The sequence below is a fragment of the Chaetodon auriga genome, chromosome 4 (genome assembly GCF_051107435.1).
Source record: "Chaetodon auriga isolate fChaAug3 chromosome 4, fChaAug3.hap1, whole genome shotgun sequence".
Taxonomy (NCBI): domain Eukaryota; kingdom Metazoa; phylum Chordata; class Actinopteri; order Chaetodontiformes; family Chaetodontidae; genus Chaetodon; species Chaetodon auriga.
In genome coordinates this window covers 16253074-16269904 of record NC_135077.1, presented here as the reverse complement: position 1 = coordinate 16269904, position 16831 = coordinate 16253074, and the positions used below count along the sequence as shown (strand labels likewise).

The 16831-nt window shown below is 42.6% G+C and overlaps 2 protein-coding genes across 4 annotated transcripts; both read right to left on the bottom strand.

The window, feature by feature from the left end:
* Nucleotides 1-295: 295 nt before the first annotated feature.
* LOC143319148 (ADP-ribosylation factor-binding protein GGA1-like) lies at nt 296-10164 on the bottom strand. 2 transcript variants are annotated; one of them, XM_076727796.1, is made up of 16 exons: nt 10008-10164; nt 8981-9065; nt 8470-8545; nt 7355-7453; nt 6861-6984; nt 5910-6010; nt 5483-5563; nt 5260-5397; nt 4801-5014; nt 4523-4702; nt 4362-4429; nt 4167-4279; nt 3883-3998; nt 3612-3781; nt 3126-3236; nt 296-2296 (listed from the first exon to the last, which is right to left on the bottom strand). In XM_076727796.1, exons 1-16 carry the CDS (start codon nt 10048-10050, stop codon nt 2186-2188), a joined length of 1830 nt encoding a protein of 609 aa, XP_076583911.1. In that variant the 5' UTR covers nt 10051-10164; the 3' UTR covers nt 296-2185. The 2 variants fall into 2 exon arrangements, with proteins under 2 accessions (XP_076583911.1, XP_076583912.1); XM_076727797.1 differs by having other exon boundaries at nt 490-2296; nt 4813-5014; nt 10008-10131.
* Nucleotides 10165-10984: 820 nt separating this feature from the next.
* On the bottom strand, nt 10985-16110 carry ears2 (glutamyl-tRNA synthetase 2, mitochondrial). Of its 2 annotated transcripts, none has more exons than XM_076728571.1 (10): nt 15716-16110; nt 15195-15350; nt 14900-15089; nt 14618-14768; nt 14056-14377; nt 13861-13969; nt 13338-13491; nt 12641-12771; nt 12423-12558; nt 10985-11559 (listed from the first exon to the last, which is right to left on the bottom strand). In XM_076728571.1, exons 1-10 carry the CDS (start codon nt 15858-15860, stop codon nt 11464-11466), a joined length of 1590 nt encoding a protein of 529 aa, XP_076584686.1. In that variant the 5' UTR covers nt 15861-16110; the 3' UTR covers nt 10985-11463. The 2 variants fall into 2 exon arrangements, with proteins under 2 accessions (XP_076584686.1, XP_076584685.1); XM_076728570.1 differs by having other exon boundaries at nt 11323-11565; nt 12429-12558; nt 15716-16078.
* Nucleotides 16111-16831: the final 721 nt, after the last annotated feature.

Here is a 16831-nt window from a genome sequence, read left to right as displayed (position 1 = left end):
CGCAGGTCATTTTTCTACTCTGAGTAATACTAGAACAGATTTACCCACCATCATACAGCAAGTAGTAGTGTTATGGTGACGCTTTATTTGACAGGTCTGTAATTTCCCTAGAATTTCCAAACTGAATAATTAGTCGATTAATTAAAGGAGAGAACAGGTTAGGCATTTAAACCAGTTTCAACAAAACTGATTTTTGTACTAAATATAATAGAAAACAAAACAATGTTAAATTGCTAAACTTGGCAGTTAACTGGCAGTTCATTTCTAACAAACCGCTAAAATAAAATAGACCTGAAACAATTATTATTATTTTGATTTATTTACATTTGGGGGATAATGTGACGGGCATTTTAAAAAATCTATTTTCTGATTTTTTTTAATAGCTTTAACAAGTAAGCAAGACAGTGGCAGTGGATATAAATGTATTCATTACTAAATTGCCATAAAACCCTTTGTTGTTCTTGGATTGGGATGATTCAGACAGATTCTGAGCTTTGCTGTGATGTAGACTGTAGCTGTATTTATTGATGACATATGGCAGATCAACACTGATGGACTGACAGACGAGAGGCGGCCAAGCATTCAAAGAAAAATTGGCTTTAAATCATCCTGTTTTGAACTTGTGTAAAGCAGACAGTCAGAGATGATTACTGAGTTTGTTGCTCTGGGCTCAAAGTATAAAACTTCACAGTACAAAACAACTAAACAGGAAACACTGATCCGGTCATGTGAAATTAACAGTGACTTCAAACAACAGTCCTGAACGTACGGCGGCTGAGAGAGCCTGGGAATCGTTTCTTCGAGCCAATTAAGAAACGATCTTCAGCAGCTTTGATAAAGCAGACATTAGATTTAGGAAAAAAAGCTGCAAATTGAGAAATACATCCAGCAGTGTCATAAAGCGTCCTGTTTGTGAAGAAATGACAGAAAACAAGCAACCACAGAAAGTTTCAAAACAACAGAAGTTAAATGTTAATACTTTGATGCTGGTTGCGTTACAGTCAGCTGGCCAAATAACTTCCTGTATGAGAGTTATATGTTGTATTGGGAGTAGGTGGGTGCTTTTATTGTGAAAAATAAAACCCCAGACAACCTTCTGAAGCTATTGGACAGCCATGTTCACAGCAGCTTCATGAACAACAACACTTCCTGTTTTTTCACAATAAGAGCCCCAACTTAACCCCGAGACATAATGAGGTTAATTCTGGTTCAGGCAGTTATTTGGTCAACTTTGTATCATGTAACCAGTACGATGAATATGCTACCAATTAGAAAAGGCAATAAAAAGGTGAAACTGGCATCTAAAACTAAAATGAACATGCTTTGCTCATTTCCAAGCTGTCGATGTTATTTACATCTATGTTGTGTTGACGTTGTAGCATTTCTGTATTTGCTTATGTTTTCTGTATCTGCAGCACATTTCTTTCAGGCTACATGTCAGAATGGAAATATTGCTTTCGATTTTGCTTAGTTTTTTCAAAATGCTGCCTGTTTTTGTCATAACAAACAAAGATATTTCCTCCATTTGCTTGTGTTTTAAGCTCAGAAGGTCTCTCACACGCACACACACACACACACACACACACACACACACTCCTTAAGGCAGCCTCATTCTTAATTAAACACATATAAAGAACAACCTTTTCCATCTTAAGGCACTTTTGAATTTGAATTGCACAATAGCAAACTTCATATGCAGACATGTAACCGGCTACATGTGAGCATACTCATGGATACAGTGAACATACTGTGTTATCAAAGTGCAGCTGAGCGACAGACAGCAAAAGAAAAAACAGCACACTAACAGCAGAAAACCTGAATTTACCTGAACCAGGTACAATCAGGGATGTACCCAACCCACCTGAACATGTTCAGGTGTGAAATACAATCTTTCCACCTTTTTAGAGTAATATAAATCTCTTTAAGACTGTTCCTTGGCTTCTGTAATGCTTGCTACTACGCTCTAAAATGCAGAAAAGTCTTTCAAGGTAAAACATGGGATCTTTATGAAAATACAGACCTGATGCTTGTTTGACGTCATGAGGATCGGCTGCAGGCGTGGACACCAGTTTCCCACCTTTTCATTGAGTTCACTTTACTCTCTGTGATCTCAAAATCTAGATTTCAGTGTCCCGCAAAGACCACGTCCAGAGTTTTATTTCTTTGTAATCCAAGTCTGAGGTTTTTAGTGGCCAGTCAAAGAGGGCCAGTCGGGGAAGCTGTCGATCTCTCCGGTCTCGTTCAGCTGCTTGTCTCCGTGTGTCAGTGTCAGCTTGTAGCGCAGACGCAGCTTTCGCTAATGGAGACAAATGGAGAAACTGAGTGAATAAATAATGAAAAGCAAATGAACAGCTGCCACATGCTGCAGTGAGCGAGCCAATGCATCAGTGACTGTAGGTCAGGGTAACTGACCTCAGCTGTCTTCTTATTCTATGCAAAGGTTAACTTCCACTGACTGCAGTTCACTGTCATTTGGACAGTATTATTATGTCCAATTCATCTGTATCTTTCATGTTACACACATGAATATTACTGAATATTATGGTCTAAATACATTTCAGAAAGAAAGAAAATGATGTCAAAACAGAGAAATAAAAAAACAACCCAAAAGTACTGTACTTAGGTCCAATTTTGAGGTACTTTACTTGAGTATTTCCATTATACATTATCCATAATCCAGCCCTTTTTACACTAATTTTATAACCAAAGTTACTTTTCAGATTCACATTAACAATACAAATATAATCAACAAATACATTATGATGTATTATTATCGGTTTAGGTGATAAATTAAAATGAGCTGCACTTTTAAAAAAAGCCAATAATATAACATGCATTATTCATAAATAGGCCTTTCTGCATAATGAGTATGTTTTAAGTTTTGAATGCAGGACTTTTACTTGTAACAGAGTATTTCTACATTACTTTTACTCAAGTAAAGCTCTGAGTACTAAACTACACAACAGTGTAACACAGTAAATTAAAATAAAATAGAAAGCACATTGAAATGTCAGGATTCTGACATACAAGTACTTCTGTTCTTTGTGCTACAAATAACAGTGTTGAAGGCACTTCCATCAGGCACTAACATTATAATCTAAGTCAGCAACGCTCCCCATACCCACCTTCTGAGGATTAGCCAATAGGACGACCTGGGAGACGGCAGGTGGAGGCAGGACAGGATTGTAAGGAGGTAGGTGTGTCCTTGAGGCAGGCTGAAGCTTCACCAACATGGTCTGCAGGAGAGGAATTCAGCTGACAGTTAACTGGAAGTTCAACTCATTAATGGAAAACAGGTCGGCTGTGAATGACGGGAGGAGAAAATGCATAAAATGTCAGAAAAAGTAAAACAGTAATTACAGGGGGCTCTGACAGACGGCTCCGGGAGGGGGCGCCAGCTACACGATGAACTTTAACACATAGTCTGAATAAAGACTGCGTGGTTTATTATTTTCTAAGTCATCTGCTCATCACTCAATCTAGAGAACGTAAAAAAGTACAGAAATACTCATAATACACATACAAATAAACATATGTTCACAGTTTTCTTACTGTAATTTTACTGTTTGTGTGTTGTGTACACTGTCATGGGAGATGGTCCCTGTTATTACCTTTGGAACGGCAGCTTGAAACAGGAAATCTTTCACATGGAGGGCAGACGTGTTCACCGTGGAGATGACGACCACCGCGACGCCTGGATGACCTGTCGGAGAGTCTTTGGCAAAATGGAGAGAGACGTGGACCCCGGCCTGATCGAACAGAGTGATCGGCTCAAGATGACCTACGAACAAACGGGAAACAGACGTTCAGACAAGACGTCCGGAAACAGAACGGATGTGAAGCAGAAAAACAGGACCGCTGTTTCTTCCTTTGGGAACGTACTGGATTTGATGGTCTCCACCGGAACGAAGATGTTTTTCAGGACATGTGGGGGACACGAGGTCTCCTCCGATTTCAGAGGAGACACATCACCGAGTTGCTGATTGTGAGGGAGTGACCTGGCAGAGGAGGCATTTTAGACAAGTGTGTAAAACAGCACATCCTGGACTAGAGACTAACTGATGATGGATTTTTGAGGCAGAGACCAACACTGAAAAACACAATAAGAGCTCTGATGCATGGAATGCCATTTAGGCCTTTATGAGCCTCCTTTTCTCCATACTTACCAAATGTCCATCCCATTTGATGTCACGCTGCTCCCCCCACATCCACGAGCTCTCAGCACAAGGCCTCGCCCTCCATTCTGCTCAGCACTCTTCATCTGATGGTCTCCGTTAAGCTGACAGAAACGGATGAACTGTGTTAGGCGCTCCTCCAAATAAAACCACCTTTAAACCTTTACCTTCACAGCAGAGCCTCACCTGCAGTAGTTCTTCATAATACGACCTGGATGACTCTTGAGACGGTTTTGAGACCAGATTATCTAACTCTGTAAATACAGGACGCCACGTCATTACATTCTGAAACATGTTCATCACCATCAAAGAGAACAAACTGGAAGCAGGTATAAATGCAGGCCTACCTAACTCATGAAAGTCCTGGTCAGACACTGACTGGAAGGTACTTTCCAGGAGAGAGGAAAACGTGGGTGAAGAGGATTCGAAGGTCGGCGGTGAATCAGCTTTTCTGTGCGTCTTCGGAGAGTCCAGCGCTGACAGGTCGATGAGGTGGTAGCTTTTAACCTCTCTGGGACTCCTTGGAGCTGGAGGAAGAAGAACAAACAGGATCAAATACAAGCAGGACAGAGCAGAGCGAAGCACAAGGTCAAGGTGTTCTCCACAGGGACGACTAGCAGCCTACCATTATTTTTACCCTCCACTTCTTCCTCACTTCTGCTTCTTTCTCGTCCACCGTTACACTCCCTCCTCTCCACCCGTTCTTTGTAGGCATTTACTACAAGTGTTAGCTCGTCGTTAGCCGCGAGGATCTGCGCCAGAGCTGCGTCGTCGTCCATCGTGTCGCTGGCCAGGCGGAACAGGCTCGGCCTCAGCCGATCGCAGCGCTCGTACAGGGTCTGCAGCGGGAGAGGAAGCAAGTAGCCCAAATATCACTTTCTTGAAATCTACAAATCGGTGCTTGCTGATTTCATTTTTTCACATATAACCGACGGTGACCGAAACCTCACACACGTTCGCTGTTAGCCAGCAGAGGGCGATAGAGGACAACAATCACAGGACTTCCACTCAAGCCTCCACAACCATCTGTCTAGGTGGCGAGCTTTGCACTGCAGGGTGACTGGCTGTGCAGCATCCGACATACCTTGACGTCATCACTCGGCTGTAACGAGGCTCCAGCGCTGGTGTGCTGGTTCAGTAGTTCTCGGAGCTGTTTGGTGCTGCTCTCCACCTCCTTCAGAGTAGACTCACGCTTTGACACTTTCTCTGCCTTCTCCTGCTCCTAAACACACACACATACATACAAACAAATCAGTACCAAATTCATACCGTAACACTTGCATGCATTGCAAAGATGACCACCTCACCTCTTTGATGGTGCTTTTAATGAGCCTGTTGGCAGTTTCCAGGTCTTCAGCTCGGCCACTTTTCAATAATCTGGCTAAAAGCTGATGATACAGAAACACATTTTCATTTTCATTTTTATATGTGTGAATCACAGAAGTCACACAATAACAAACTGATTGAGGCAGCAGCAGACCAGAGACTCCCATGTCTCCTCCAGGAGGCAAAATCACTGTTTTTGTCAAAGGAGTCTGGTCTGGACTGTGACTTTGGAGAGATATTAACAGCTCCCATTGGAAAGGGCTGCTACGGCTAAAACATATGTCGCTGCTGCTCACCATCTACAGTAGGCAATACACTGACTGTGAATAACTACCTCATACATGCATACTTCAAACAATCCAAACTTCCCCTTTAATGTTTCATTAGCAGATGTTCTGTCAAACACACCTGGGCCTTGTCCTCCTGGTCAAAAACAGATTCGGTGGTTCTTTGAGGTGGAGGTGCCATTATTAAGGTGTCTGGCAGTTTGGGATCTTTCTTCACGATACCTGAAATAGCAAGAAGAAGAGGAGGAGGACGATGGTTTTATTCTTGAGACAAGGACTTAATACTTCTACAGCAGGCATGTCAAACCTATTCCACAAAGGGCCGCTGCAGGTTTTTCCTCCAACCAATCAAGAGCACGCAGTCTGACCAATCAGCTGTCTCAAGAGTGAGATCAGCTGATGAAATGAGTCAAGTCTGGTGTGCCGCTGCTTGGTTGGAAAGAAAACCTTCAGCCACTCGGCCCTTTGTGGAATAGGTTTGACATATGTGTTCTACAGTATATACTGTGTGTATATTATGTATCATACTCATACTTTTGTACCACACATTGTGTTATTCTACACTGCTACATTTAACCTTATATTATCTTGTTCTATATGTCAACATGCTGTACAATTTATTTATTTCTACATTAATCCAGACAAACATGAAGTATCATAACTTAATCGTACCATATATTAATCTGGTGTATGCTGTTACAGTAGATGGTATCGTATTACTCTTACATGTCCTACACTTCGCTGCTTTGCTGCTACAAATTGCACCCTTCTGTCTCCTTCTATTCTTATTTTTACATAGCTGAGCTGAGGAGGTTATGTTTTTGGTCTGGCCGTTGGCCTTGGCAGAGGTCTGCATTCTCCAAGTGCCTTTCTACTCATTTATTCATTTCACTTTCTCTTCTACTTTCTTTTATTATCTCCCTTCTGGGGATCAATAAAGACTTGTGCTATCTTGCGTATCTGTAAAAATATCATGTGGTCACTCAGTTTTAATGAAGGTACAGTTTGAACTATGTGTACCATCCCGGAACAGAAAACATGGTGGTGTTTTGTGTGCATGTTGCGTCCAGACCTTGTTTCTTCAGCATGCAGTAGGCCTGCTGAATCTTGGGTTCTTCTTTCAGCCAGAGAGTCCATCCGTAGAGAACCTCCGTCACTCTGTCTTTAACTTTCTGTGGCGTCCACGCTCCGAAGTACTGCCCGAAAAATTGGAATTTTATATTCTTTTCATCTCACATTACTGGAAGTCATTTTATCCATTTTACTACACAATCAATCATTTTCTCGAGTATAAACAGACAAAAATAGGATCATTTAGAATCTGGCCTGATTAAACTTACTTGGCCAAATCATTGCCAGTGAAGTCAGATTAAATATTTTGATTATATGTTTTGTAAGATATGCGTCTGAACTCGGAGCAGATTGGTCCTCAGGCTCACATAATTCACTACTTTTTATTTTAGCTTTTCTTATGACAGCAGTGAGGCGGGATTGGTAGATGCACAAATGCAAACTTTCTGTTTAAATGACGGTTTTAAGGAAGCCTCTCTCTATGATTAACCGTACCTTTGGTGTTAAAACTTTGATGAGCTCGTTGAGAAAGCGAAACTTGGCGGCCTCGCTGTGAAACCTCTTTCCACAGTTGTTCATACATGCCTCGAGAACCTGGAAAGCACCAAATCAGAATAAACCATCACCAACAGAAGATTTTTCAGCCATCGAAACTGAAAGAAGTCGTCTCTTCTTAGGAAACACAAAAGAGAGCGAGGACAGATTTGTCACTGTGTGTTTGTGGTCAACCACCTTTAAATGTCATATGACAGGAGGCCCGTGAGCCTCGAGAAGCTTCCCTCAGTTACATTTTAAAGTGATTCACTGCAGCTCTCTTCAATGTATGGACGACAGACCGTGTGGCGTCACAGCAGATTCAAACGCAGATTAAATGTCTCATGTCATGTGATGGAAGTCAGTCACAGATTCACAGGACCGTCCTCCCCCATGGGTTAATCAAAGACGTTTGTTCTTCAGTGAACGGTCTTTATCTCACCATGTTGAACATCACTTCAAATACAGGGCAGCCGTTCACCACAGAAGCCGCTAACCGTTGCTCACAACACTCTTTGCTGTAGCTGTCTTTGACTAAAGCTACTAGCTACTGTTAGCCAGTTAGCTCAGCTAGCCAGGCAGCTAGTGGCCCTGTCAGCTGACTTAGAGCACAATAACGAGGTGATTTACAGCGGCTCCGACTCCAAAGTGGTACAAAGTGGTACTACGAGACAGGAAGGGCGGGGGCTAGCTGGTTAGCATGCTAACTTCAGTCGATATCTCTGCAACACAAAACATAAACCTCTTTGACATAAGGTTAAAACTGTTCCTTCTTCGCATTCTGTTGATGATTTCACTAATTTTCTGAATGTTTTAAACTAAAACTTGTGCGTACACATTACATATGCACATTTCAAGATGCTCTGAGAAATGCTGAGCATAACTCACAGCATTAAATTAAGATGTATACTGCACATCCACACAGACACTACTGCTCCTTCTCACAACTGGCAAAATCAGTTACTTGTTGCTTCTGGGAACCTCTCAGATGAACATGCTTCTTATCTATCGACAGATAAAAATAAACTGTGTATCATCTGCATGTTATATGTAGAGATGGGGAACCTGATACTTACAGTGAGAGCCTGCAGAGCCTCCTTCTCCTGTGGAGACTGGATTTTATGGGAAAGCAGACGAATGGCTACCTGTGGGCTGAAAATTAAGATTTAATTCATGTTAAAATGCCTGAGGAGACCAAAGAACATGTTGTGCCAACACTGAAGAAGTACTATTCACACAGCTTTCCACACACAGCCGTGCTGGCTTTGAATGTGCATGCACTATGTTTAGACACTATAATATGTTGTACTGAAAAGGGTCAAAAGGCGAGGAGGTGCTGCAGAGTTCCTCCTCCCTCGTGCATGATGGTGTAACTGAGAAGCTGTGATCGCAATGTGGATGTGAAGCAACTCTTTCTCAAATGCCACAGTTGCGTTAAGGTAACTTCTAGCAGCCTCCTCTGAAAACCAGCTCAGGTTCAAAGCCTGAGGATGATCTGAAAACCCACGCAGGGTAGAACTCGAGCACAGAGTGCAGGCAAAAACAAGAAAAAACTCTGACGAGCTGCAAAGATTATGCTCAGCTTACCCATCAGCCTCCTGGTTGGTGAGCTCGTAGAAGCTCTGGATGCAGTCCCACCTGTCCTCCTGATTGTTTGGGTCTGTGGCCTGGCCTGGACAGGTTAAACATCCAGAAAGTATTCTTATAAGGTTCAACAATATCAAGATCAAACGCATGGAAATGTATGCAAAACATTATACAATCTAATGAGGAAGTGAAAATTAAAGACAGACATGCATGGAAAAAACAGGCCTATGTTGCACTGAGTATACTAAATCACCTAAATGATAATCTTTTGACATGCAGAAGATGCATTGAACATGATAAACTCAGTAAATACTGCTGTTTTGGGGGCTGAGCATGTATCTCCATTGATAAGCCATCTTGAAAATAAGCTTTTTGTCATTGTCTCAAGACTTTTGCAAGTTTTACAAGTATGAAACCTGAACTCGCCTGAGGAAAACAAGCCAAAATTTAGGATACAAGGCTTTCAAACAGTCAATAACCAAAGCACAGGTAGCTTTAACTCCTCAACTGAGAAGTCCAGTTTTCACAATACTCAGCTCTAAGTACTTTTTACTGCCTATACTCGTTTGCTTCTCATATGCAGGATTTATCACTGTGCATTTCTCCATCCTGCTTTTGCTACTTTTACTTAAACCCTGGAAACTTCATCTGACAGCTGCATCTATAGAGATAACGTTTTCTGGCACGGTGCGCGCGCGCAGCAGATGCAGCAGCAGCGGCGCGGATCTCGAGCGCTCGTCGAGCACGCGCGCGATCTGACCAACTTCCTGTTTCGACTGACGCTCTCTGCACAATGTAGGAGCTTATTTTATTAACGCTGTCATAAATTCACACGTTCACAATTTACCCGCAAACACGACGCATACAAGCCCAAACGTCTCCACGCGCGGCAGTTAGCGCGACATTAACACACGAAGCAGCGACGGTTTGTTCAGACATGGTGAGATACGTTAGCTAGCGTTATGTCGGATGTAAACTGAAACAAACACAAACAAAAAACACCCTCCGACATTCCCCGTTCACTTACTGAGCAGCGACTCGAAAGTTGCCTGGCTGTCACCGGTCGCCATTGCCGTCCGGAGGTGTTCACTGGGCGAGCTGCGAGCGTCTCTCAGGGGGAAAGCGGAGTGTTACGGAGGCGCCGGGCAGAGCCGACATGTGACAGTGAGGCTCAGTCACACCCCTGACACAGCGGCCAGTGAGGGTGACACACCCCCTCCGCTCAGTCACGGCAGCTGACATGGAGTTTGAGTTTTGAAAGTTCTAACAGTTTACAGCTTTCACTACATTTCAGAGGCAAACGTATTTCTTACTCTAGATTAAGATTTCAGATACAAAACATGTGAGAAGCTAGTAATACCTGCCTCTGAATGTAATTGCAGAAAATGGAAATACTCATGTAAAGTACAAGTACTTCAAAATTGTACTCCTGTACTGTGCATGAGTAAATGTAAAGACTTACTTTGTACCACTGCTGACATGTTGATGAACTTAAGTAATATTCAAATATTATGAGGCCATTCTGCTGCATGATGAGTGCTATTTTTGGAACAGCACTTCCACTTTTTGCCATTTCAAGTTGTACTTAAGGAGTAGTTCTACAGTTTGGTGTTGCTTCTTTACTTAAGTACCTCAAAACTTCATCAAAGAAGTATTCAGAAGTATTTTGGAGTATATTTACATTGCATAAATACTACAAATACTGACCCCTGTGAGTATTGCATTATTGTGCATTATATTAGAGAATTCTTACCACGGATGCATTAATATGAAAACAGCATTTTACTGTTGTAGCTGTTTGAACTTGGAGCTTATTTTAACTACTTCATAAACTGTTACTGCTGTAATTTTGGATGTAACATGCTAAACAGTGAAGAAATGATTAACTACAGCTGTCAAACAAATGTAATGGAGTAAAAACCACAATATTTAGCTCTAAATTGTAGTGAAGTGGACATATTGAGTGGCAAAAACTGATGATAAAATGACATACGCATATATTTTAGGCTAATTAAAAAGAGCTTTTACTTCACTCAAAATCATTTCTGAGGGATACTTTCCTCAAATGCATCCAGCTCAGGACTAACTTAAAAAAAAAAAAGTACCTGGCATTCATGACTTCTTTATGTTTTTCTTGTGAATGCGTGCACATCTGTCTGTTATAGTTCGTTAAAAACGACCTGCCGGAGAAAGCACAGGAACATTTGCATAAAAATACCGGGGTACTTCCCATCCTTGACATGCTCGGGTCGCCTGCTCCTGTAAAGTCTCACAGAACCGAATAAAACAAACAGACCATGTAAGTGAAAACAGCTTTCACCTCTTTTATAAAACATTTGCAATAATTCAAGTATTGTTTAAGTTAAATCATCGCGGTGCAGTTCATCATGAATGTGGCCAAGTTCACTTTGTGAGAATCACCAAGTGCTTGCAGGTAATCCTCAGCACACAGCAGCTCTAGTCTGCGTCAGGCTGTCCGGTCTTTAACTAGTCTCTGAGAGCAGCACCAGTTTCTGGAAGCGATGGCGGATCTCTGAGGGCCCCAACGCCACCATCATCTCAGCCACACTGGGCCCCTGCTGCAGGTCAGAGGAGAACAGAGGATCCGGAGTCAGTGAAGTAACGCAATCAAACCAGACAGTGAGAAAACAAACGTCTGTGAGGAGCAATCAGAATCCACTTCCTCTTTCCATATTCCAGCGCTGAGTATCTGCAGGGTGACTGTGGTGAATGAGTCACTGTAGCTTCTTTGAGGCGTAACTCATCACTATCATTTTAAACGCTGCATTCTAAATGCTATTTTAAAGTTTAGCTCAGTCATGCTATGGACAGAAATAAAAAAAAAAGAAGGGGGACACGTGGCAAGAGTCCAGCAAGGAGTCTTTTTTTGATGATCACAGCCAAGAATGATGACATTTGCTGAGGTGGAGTTTGAAAAATACAGATTCATGAATAAAATTGCAGAAATGAAAACTGCACGTGATGAAAGGATAGAAAGATGTAATCAGTTCCTCCGAGTCAAACTGATCTGACCAAACAAAACCACTGCAAACACAAGGCTCAGACAAACAAAGATTTGATTTGTTAACTCAGTCAGAGATGCAGACTCAAAGGCTGGACTACGCTTTCGGTTCGTTCTGGATCACTGCGTCCATCTAATGCTGGAAAAGTATGTTAAGTGATTTAATGCACAGATGTTCTTTTATTCTGATAATTTTCTGAAGATATTGTGAGGAAACTAGAAGACTGTGTTAACCTTGAGGTGAAAAGAAGTGAATACATGTTTATCAAAAGACTAGTTTTGCGCTCAGTCCTACGACATGGTCAGACTCACAATGGGAAGTTTAGGGGGACAAAAACAACTCCTAAACCAACTACAGTGCAGCATTTGTATTACTCAGTCTTACTATCAGTCATAACAGTGAACATGATGAACAGGTACCTGCAGACCACTGAGAGCCAGACGTAACAGCTTCATCACTTCTCTGTATTTGGTGGTTTTAGTCTGCTTAGCCAAAGTCTTCAGATCTTCACTGAGTCGATCCACTTCCAGCTCCTCGCCTCGCTCAGCTACTAATCTACAACGCACAGACGCAGAAATGTTCACAATCCTAATAGAAACTTTTTAGCTCAAAAGGTACAGCTGGAAATACAACATACCTCAGCACTGATGAAGCAATGTGCTGGGCCTCTGCAGTGAGTGCTGCCACCTGCTGGCTGGAGAAGGAAGGACGCACCCACAGGTAAGAGTAAGCAGGACTCGCGAGCTCCTTCAGGGAGGATATGTGACCCTGCAAAGAGGGGAACAGAACAGTTTCAGTATTACTGGAGATACAGGAGCAGTATTGTGAAATAGGAGTAGAAGCCACATCTGATTGCTTGCAGGAAGAGACAGTGGGTTTAAGTCCAAACAGCAATTTTTAACAATATTTACCACTTTCTTGCAGCAGTTACGGTTTCGTCATTTATAGAGGGTCAGATTACCATGACAAGCCAGATCTAAATCCCCTCAAGTCTAGTTTTATCTAGACTGTGTAACTGTGACAGACTCAGAGTTAACTAATTAATTAAGTCATTTTATGCCCTCCACATACCAGCACATTTGACGTGATTCATCAGCCTGATTTAAAAATCCTCCCATGTTTCCTTCTGGCCCTGAAGTGGAAATACGCACACATTCCTAAACCCAGTGTTAAGTGGCTGCTTTGGGCTTACACTCTGCAACAGACTTTGAGTTGAAGCTACACTTTCTTAGTCTCAAAAGAAACCATGTAAACAGAACCTATCATTTAGCATACTGAAAACACGGTATGAACACATGGTAACATGGTATGAAGGAGCACACCGTTACAGTTACCTTACGAAGATGTAGCACCCGCCTGATATAATCCTCATGCAGCACTTCTTTATCCTGGATCTCTGCTGTATAGGCCTTCTGGATCTGTTCCTGCATATCCTTTATCAATGAATGGCACTGCTCCTCATCCTCGATGCGGTGCTGCAGGTGAATTCTGCCGCAATCAAAGAGATAATTGATATATGAACTGTGACTTTTATATTTTAAGGGTAAAAGAAAATAGTCATTTTAGCTGCCCAATGAGGCTGTACATACATTACATTACATGCCAGGATGTGTATGACATTGTTCCATAATCAGGTAAAAATGTAAAGTCTGTATGGTGATTCACTCAATAGAAGTGATATTTACCTCTAAAACCAAATCAACAGCTATCAGACATATCCACCAATCAACACTGCCAGTGTGGCTAAAGATCCAATTTATCCACTTCAAAACCACTGACATGCTCAGAAATGGGAGCAAAAGGGGACACAAGACAATACATTACAACAGAGATGACGAGCAGAGAGCTCTGGCTTACCTGTTGAACTCTGGTAGTTTCTCCAGGTCTAACAGGGCAGAATGTGTTGTGATCTTTGAAGGATTAAACTCGGAGATCAGTTCATCTATCCTCCGCCCAATTCGATTGGCTGTAAAGCAGCATATGTCAGTTAGAAGCATGTTCCTTTACATGACATGGTTTTATTCCCTCTCTGATAACTCCCCCATCACTCACAGCTGAATCCAGATCCACAGTTGGTTGTGATATCCAGCAGAGCCTCTGGCAGGACTCCGTCTCTCTGGAAGCTTTGAATGAATATGTCCCCCTGCCTTTTGGACAGTTTGCTGCCGTCTTTGTTCATCAAAAGCGGCAGGTGTCCAAAGGTGGGCGGCTTCCATCCAAGAGCACGGTACATGAGGAGATGTTTGGAGGTGGAGATGAGCCACTCAGACCCACGCAGCACATGGCTGATCCTCATGTAATGATCATCCACTATGTTAGCAAGGTGATAGGTAGGAAAACCATCTGCTTTTATCACCACAGGGTCCCCCTCCACCTAAAAAGAGGACAGAGGGTATGAGAAGCAAAATTGAAAGGCAAAGGTTTCTCTCAATGCCCTCAGACTTTTGAGTTTTAGTTTTTTTTTTAGAACCAAAAACTGATGTTAAGCCATGTTTGCAATGTCAGTGATCTTGGACTCAAATCAAAAGAATGAATTTAGAGGCAAAGATGTGTGTCTGTCCCAGATCATTTAGTGTGAAACCCACTGAAAGTGTGAAATCACCACAATTCTGACCTGGGCCACGTCATGATGATTCCACCCAAAGACCAGATCCTGAAAAGGCTCGACCCCTTCTTCCAGACGAAACCTGATCACATGTGGCACTCCCTGAGCCAGCTTCTCCTGGACCTGCTTGGCCTTCAGGTGACGACACCTGTTATCATACCTGTGGAGGGAAACGCAGCCAATGTCTCCCATCAGACAAAAAGTGTCCTGAGTTCTGGTTGTGTGTCACCTCTGTGGGAATACGATCAGGTGAAACTGTAAACCGTGTGTGCATTCATGTTATCTATCCACCTTGGAGTCTGTCCAGTCCTTAAGGCCTCCTTTTTAAGCAGGTCAAGTCTCTGAGAGGTGCAGAAACAGTAGTAGGCGTGACCACTCTCCACAAGCTGCTGGGCTGTCTGACTGTAGAGGTCGAGTCTCTGAGACTGGAGGTAAGGACCCGCTGAGCCACCTCGACGAGGACTCTCATCTGGGGGGACACCTGGAGGAGAGAGTGCACATAGGGAGTCATTTTGCTGTAAGCACAATGACAATATTAACCCTGTAATCCTGATGGCTCACAAGACTAGAGTCTAGTGTTTCTCACCAGCCCACTCCAGCATGTCCTCTATGGACTCCGCAGCTCCTGGTACCAGCCTGCTCTGATCAGTGTCCTCCAGTCGCAGGATGAATGAGCCTCCATACTTCTTGGCAAAGATGTAATTGTAGAGAGCAGTACGGAGGCCTCCGAGGTGTAAGAAACCTGCAAAACAAAACAATATATGGTCAGAACATCAGACTGCCAAATAAACCATAAAAATATCTGAAGAGACTGTTTCTCATGACAGGGAATATTATTAAAGAGAAAAACACAAGCGTCCCAATAAACCATGCCAGTGAGGGAGGCTTTTGAAATGAAGGTGCGTATGAAATCTGCAAAACTATGTCAAAGCAGTAAAAAACAGAAGACAAACAGGTCAGAAAATTACTCCAGAAATGTCTGATTTGTTGAGGAAATGATGCTGTGGTAAAGAGAGGAAACTATAGAGCCCAGTTTCTAGCTGTCCTTCTGGATAACCTCGACATTACAGGACACTTTAGCACTATGTGTTTTGGGGAGGACCTTACCTGTCGGACTGGGTGCAAACCTGACCCTCACTTCATCCTGAACCGTGGAGCAGCATCTTATAAAGGCGGCGTTGAGCTGAAGTTTAACACGTCTGTTTCTGACCACTGTCAGACACTGAAAACATCTCTGTGCAAACAGCATCATACAGTTTTTACAGTCACCTGGCTAACTAGCTAGCTAGCTAGCTAGCGAGGCAACAGTCCGGATTCGTTAAACTTTACGACGGTGGATGAAACTGCATTTCCAAAGACGACAGCAAGCGACAACACGAAACGATTTAACCCTAAAAGTTGTTCCTCACATGTCTGAATGCTCAGCGGCGTTTGTTTGGGTCAAACACACATGACTTGAGTCCATTGAGTAATCTTCTTCTTCGTCGACACAAAACCGGAACATGAACGCGCGTCCTCAAAGCGCATACTGCCACCCGGCGGAGGAACTTATAGTTTCTTATATTCTTCTACAACTAATTCTCCGAGGGGAACTCAACCGACTTTACTCATAAAAAATACTGTTTTTGAAGCGTCACTTACACCTGGCCCTAAAAGTCAGTCAGACATTTTTTTTTTCCCAAATAAGTTTCTTTTGTAGCCCTACTTTATGGAAGTACATTGATCCTAAAGTGCCCAGCAACCTCTTTAAGCCTGAATGCATGATGTTTGGGTTTATGAAATCAATAAAGCCAAAGTGCATGTGCCACATGACATGTTCATTATAACGTTCACTATTAATAACTATTTATTTTAATTTTCTAAAATATCAGCTGAGATACTGACTATGGAGATAATAACAAGACAATTTTCTGGCTAAATCAGTAATGGATTGAAGAGCACCAACTGGAGACAGGTGAACAGATTGACTTGCATCAGGTGAAGGATGGGAGGTGACTTCAGAGTTTAGGCTGGAAACCAGTGGACCACAAGTCAAGATACAGGTGGTAACTTTTGTGATGGAGTTCTCACATGCACGCAGGCAGCCAGACACAACATGCAGGAAACCCTGCAGTTCAGACTGCCAGACTCACAGTAAGTAAAACGACATAACCTGACAAACTATCAGTGGATGGCTGCAGGAGACAGCACCTTAATTAGTCTAATACTTACTGTAAGTCTGCT

Excerpts from the sequence above, each read along its gene's own strand:
- ears2 (XM_076728571.1), bottom strand. The coding sequence starts at position 15,860 with ATGATGCTGTTTGCACAGAGATGTTTTCAGTGTCTGACAGTGGTCAGA. Across the intron at positions 12,772-13,337 it reads GGGTGCTACATCTTCGTAAG|GGTCACATATCCTCCCTGAA; the intron begins GTAACTGTAACG and ends CCCTCTTTGCAG. Across the intron at positions 12,559-12,640 it reads ATTGCTTCATCAGTGCTGAG|ATTAGTAGCTGAGCGAGGCG; the intron begins GTATGTTGTATT and ends TGTGCGTTGTAG.
- LOC143319148 (XM_076727796.1), bottom strand. The coding sequence starts at position 10,050 with ATGGCGACCGGTGACAGCCAGGCAACTTTCGAGTCGCTGCTCA. Across the intron at positions 6,011-6,860 it reads CTGCATGCTGAAGAAACAAG|GTATCGTGAAGAAAGATCCC; the intron begins GTCTGGACGCAA and ends TTGCTATTTCAG. Across the intron at positions 3,999-4,166 it reads TCAAATGGGATGGACATTTG|GTCACTCCCTCACAATCAGC; the intron begins GTAAGTATGGAG and ends CTCCTCTGCCAG.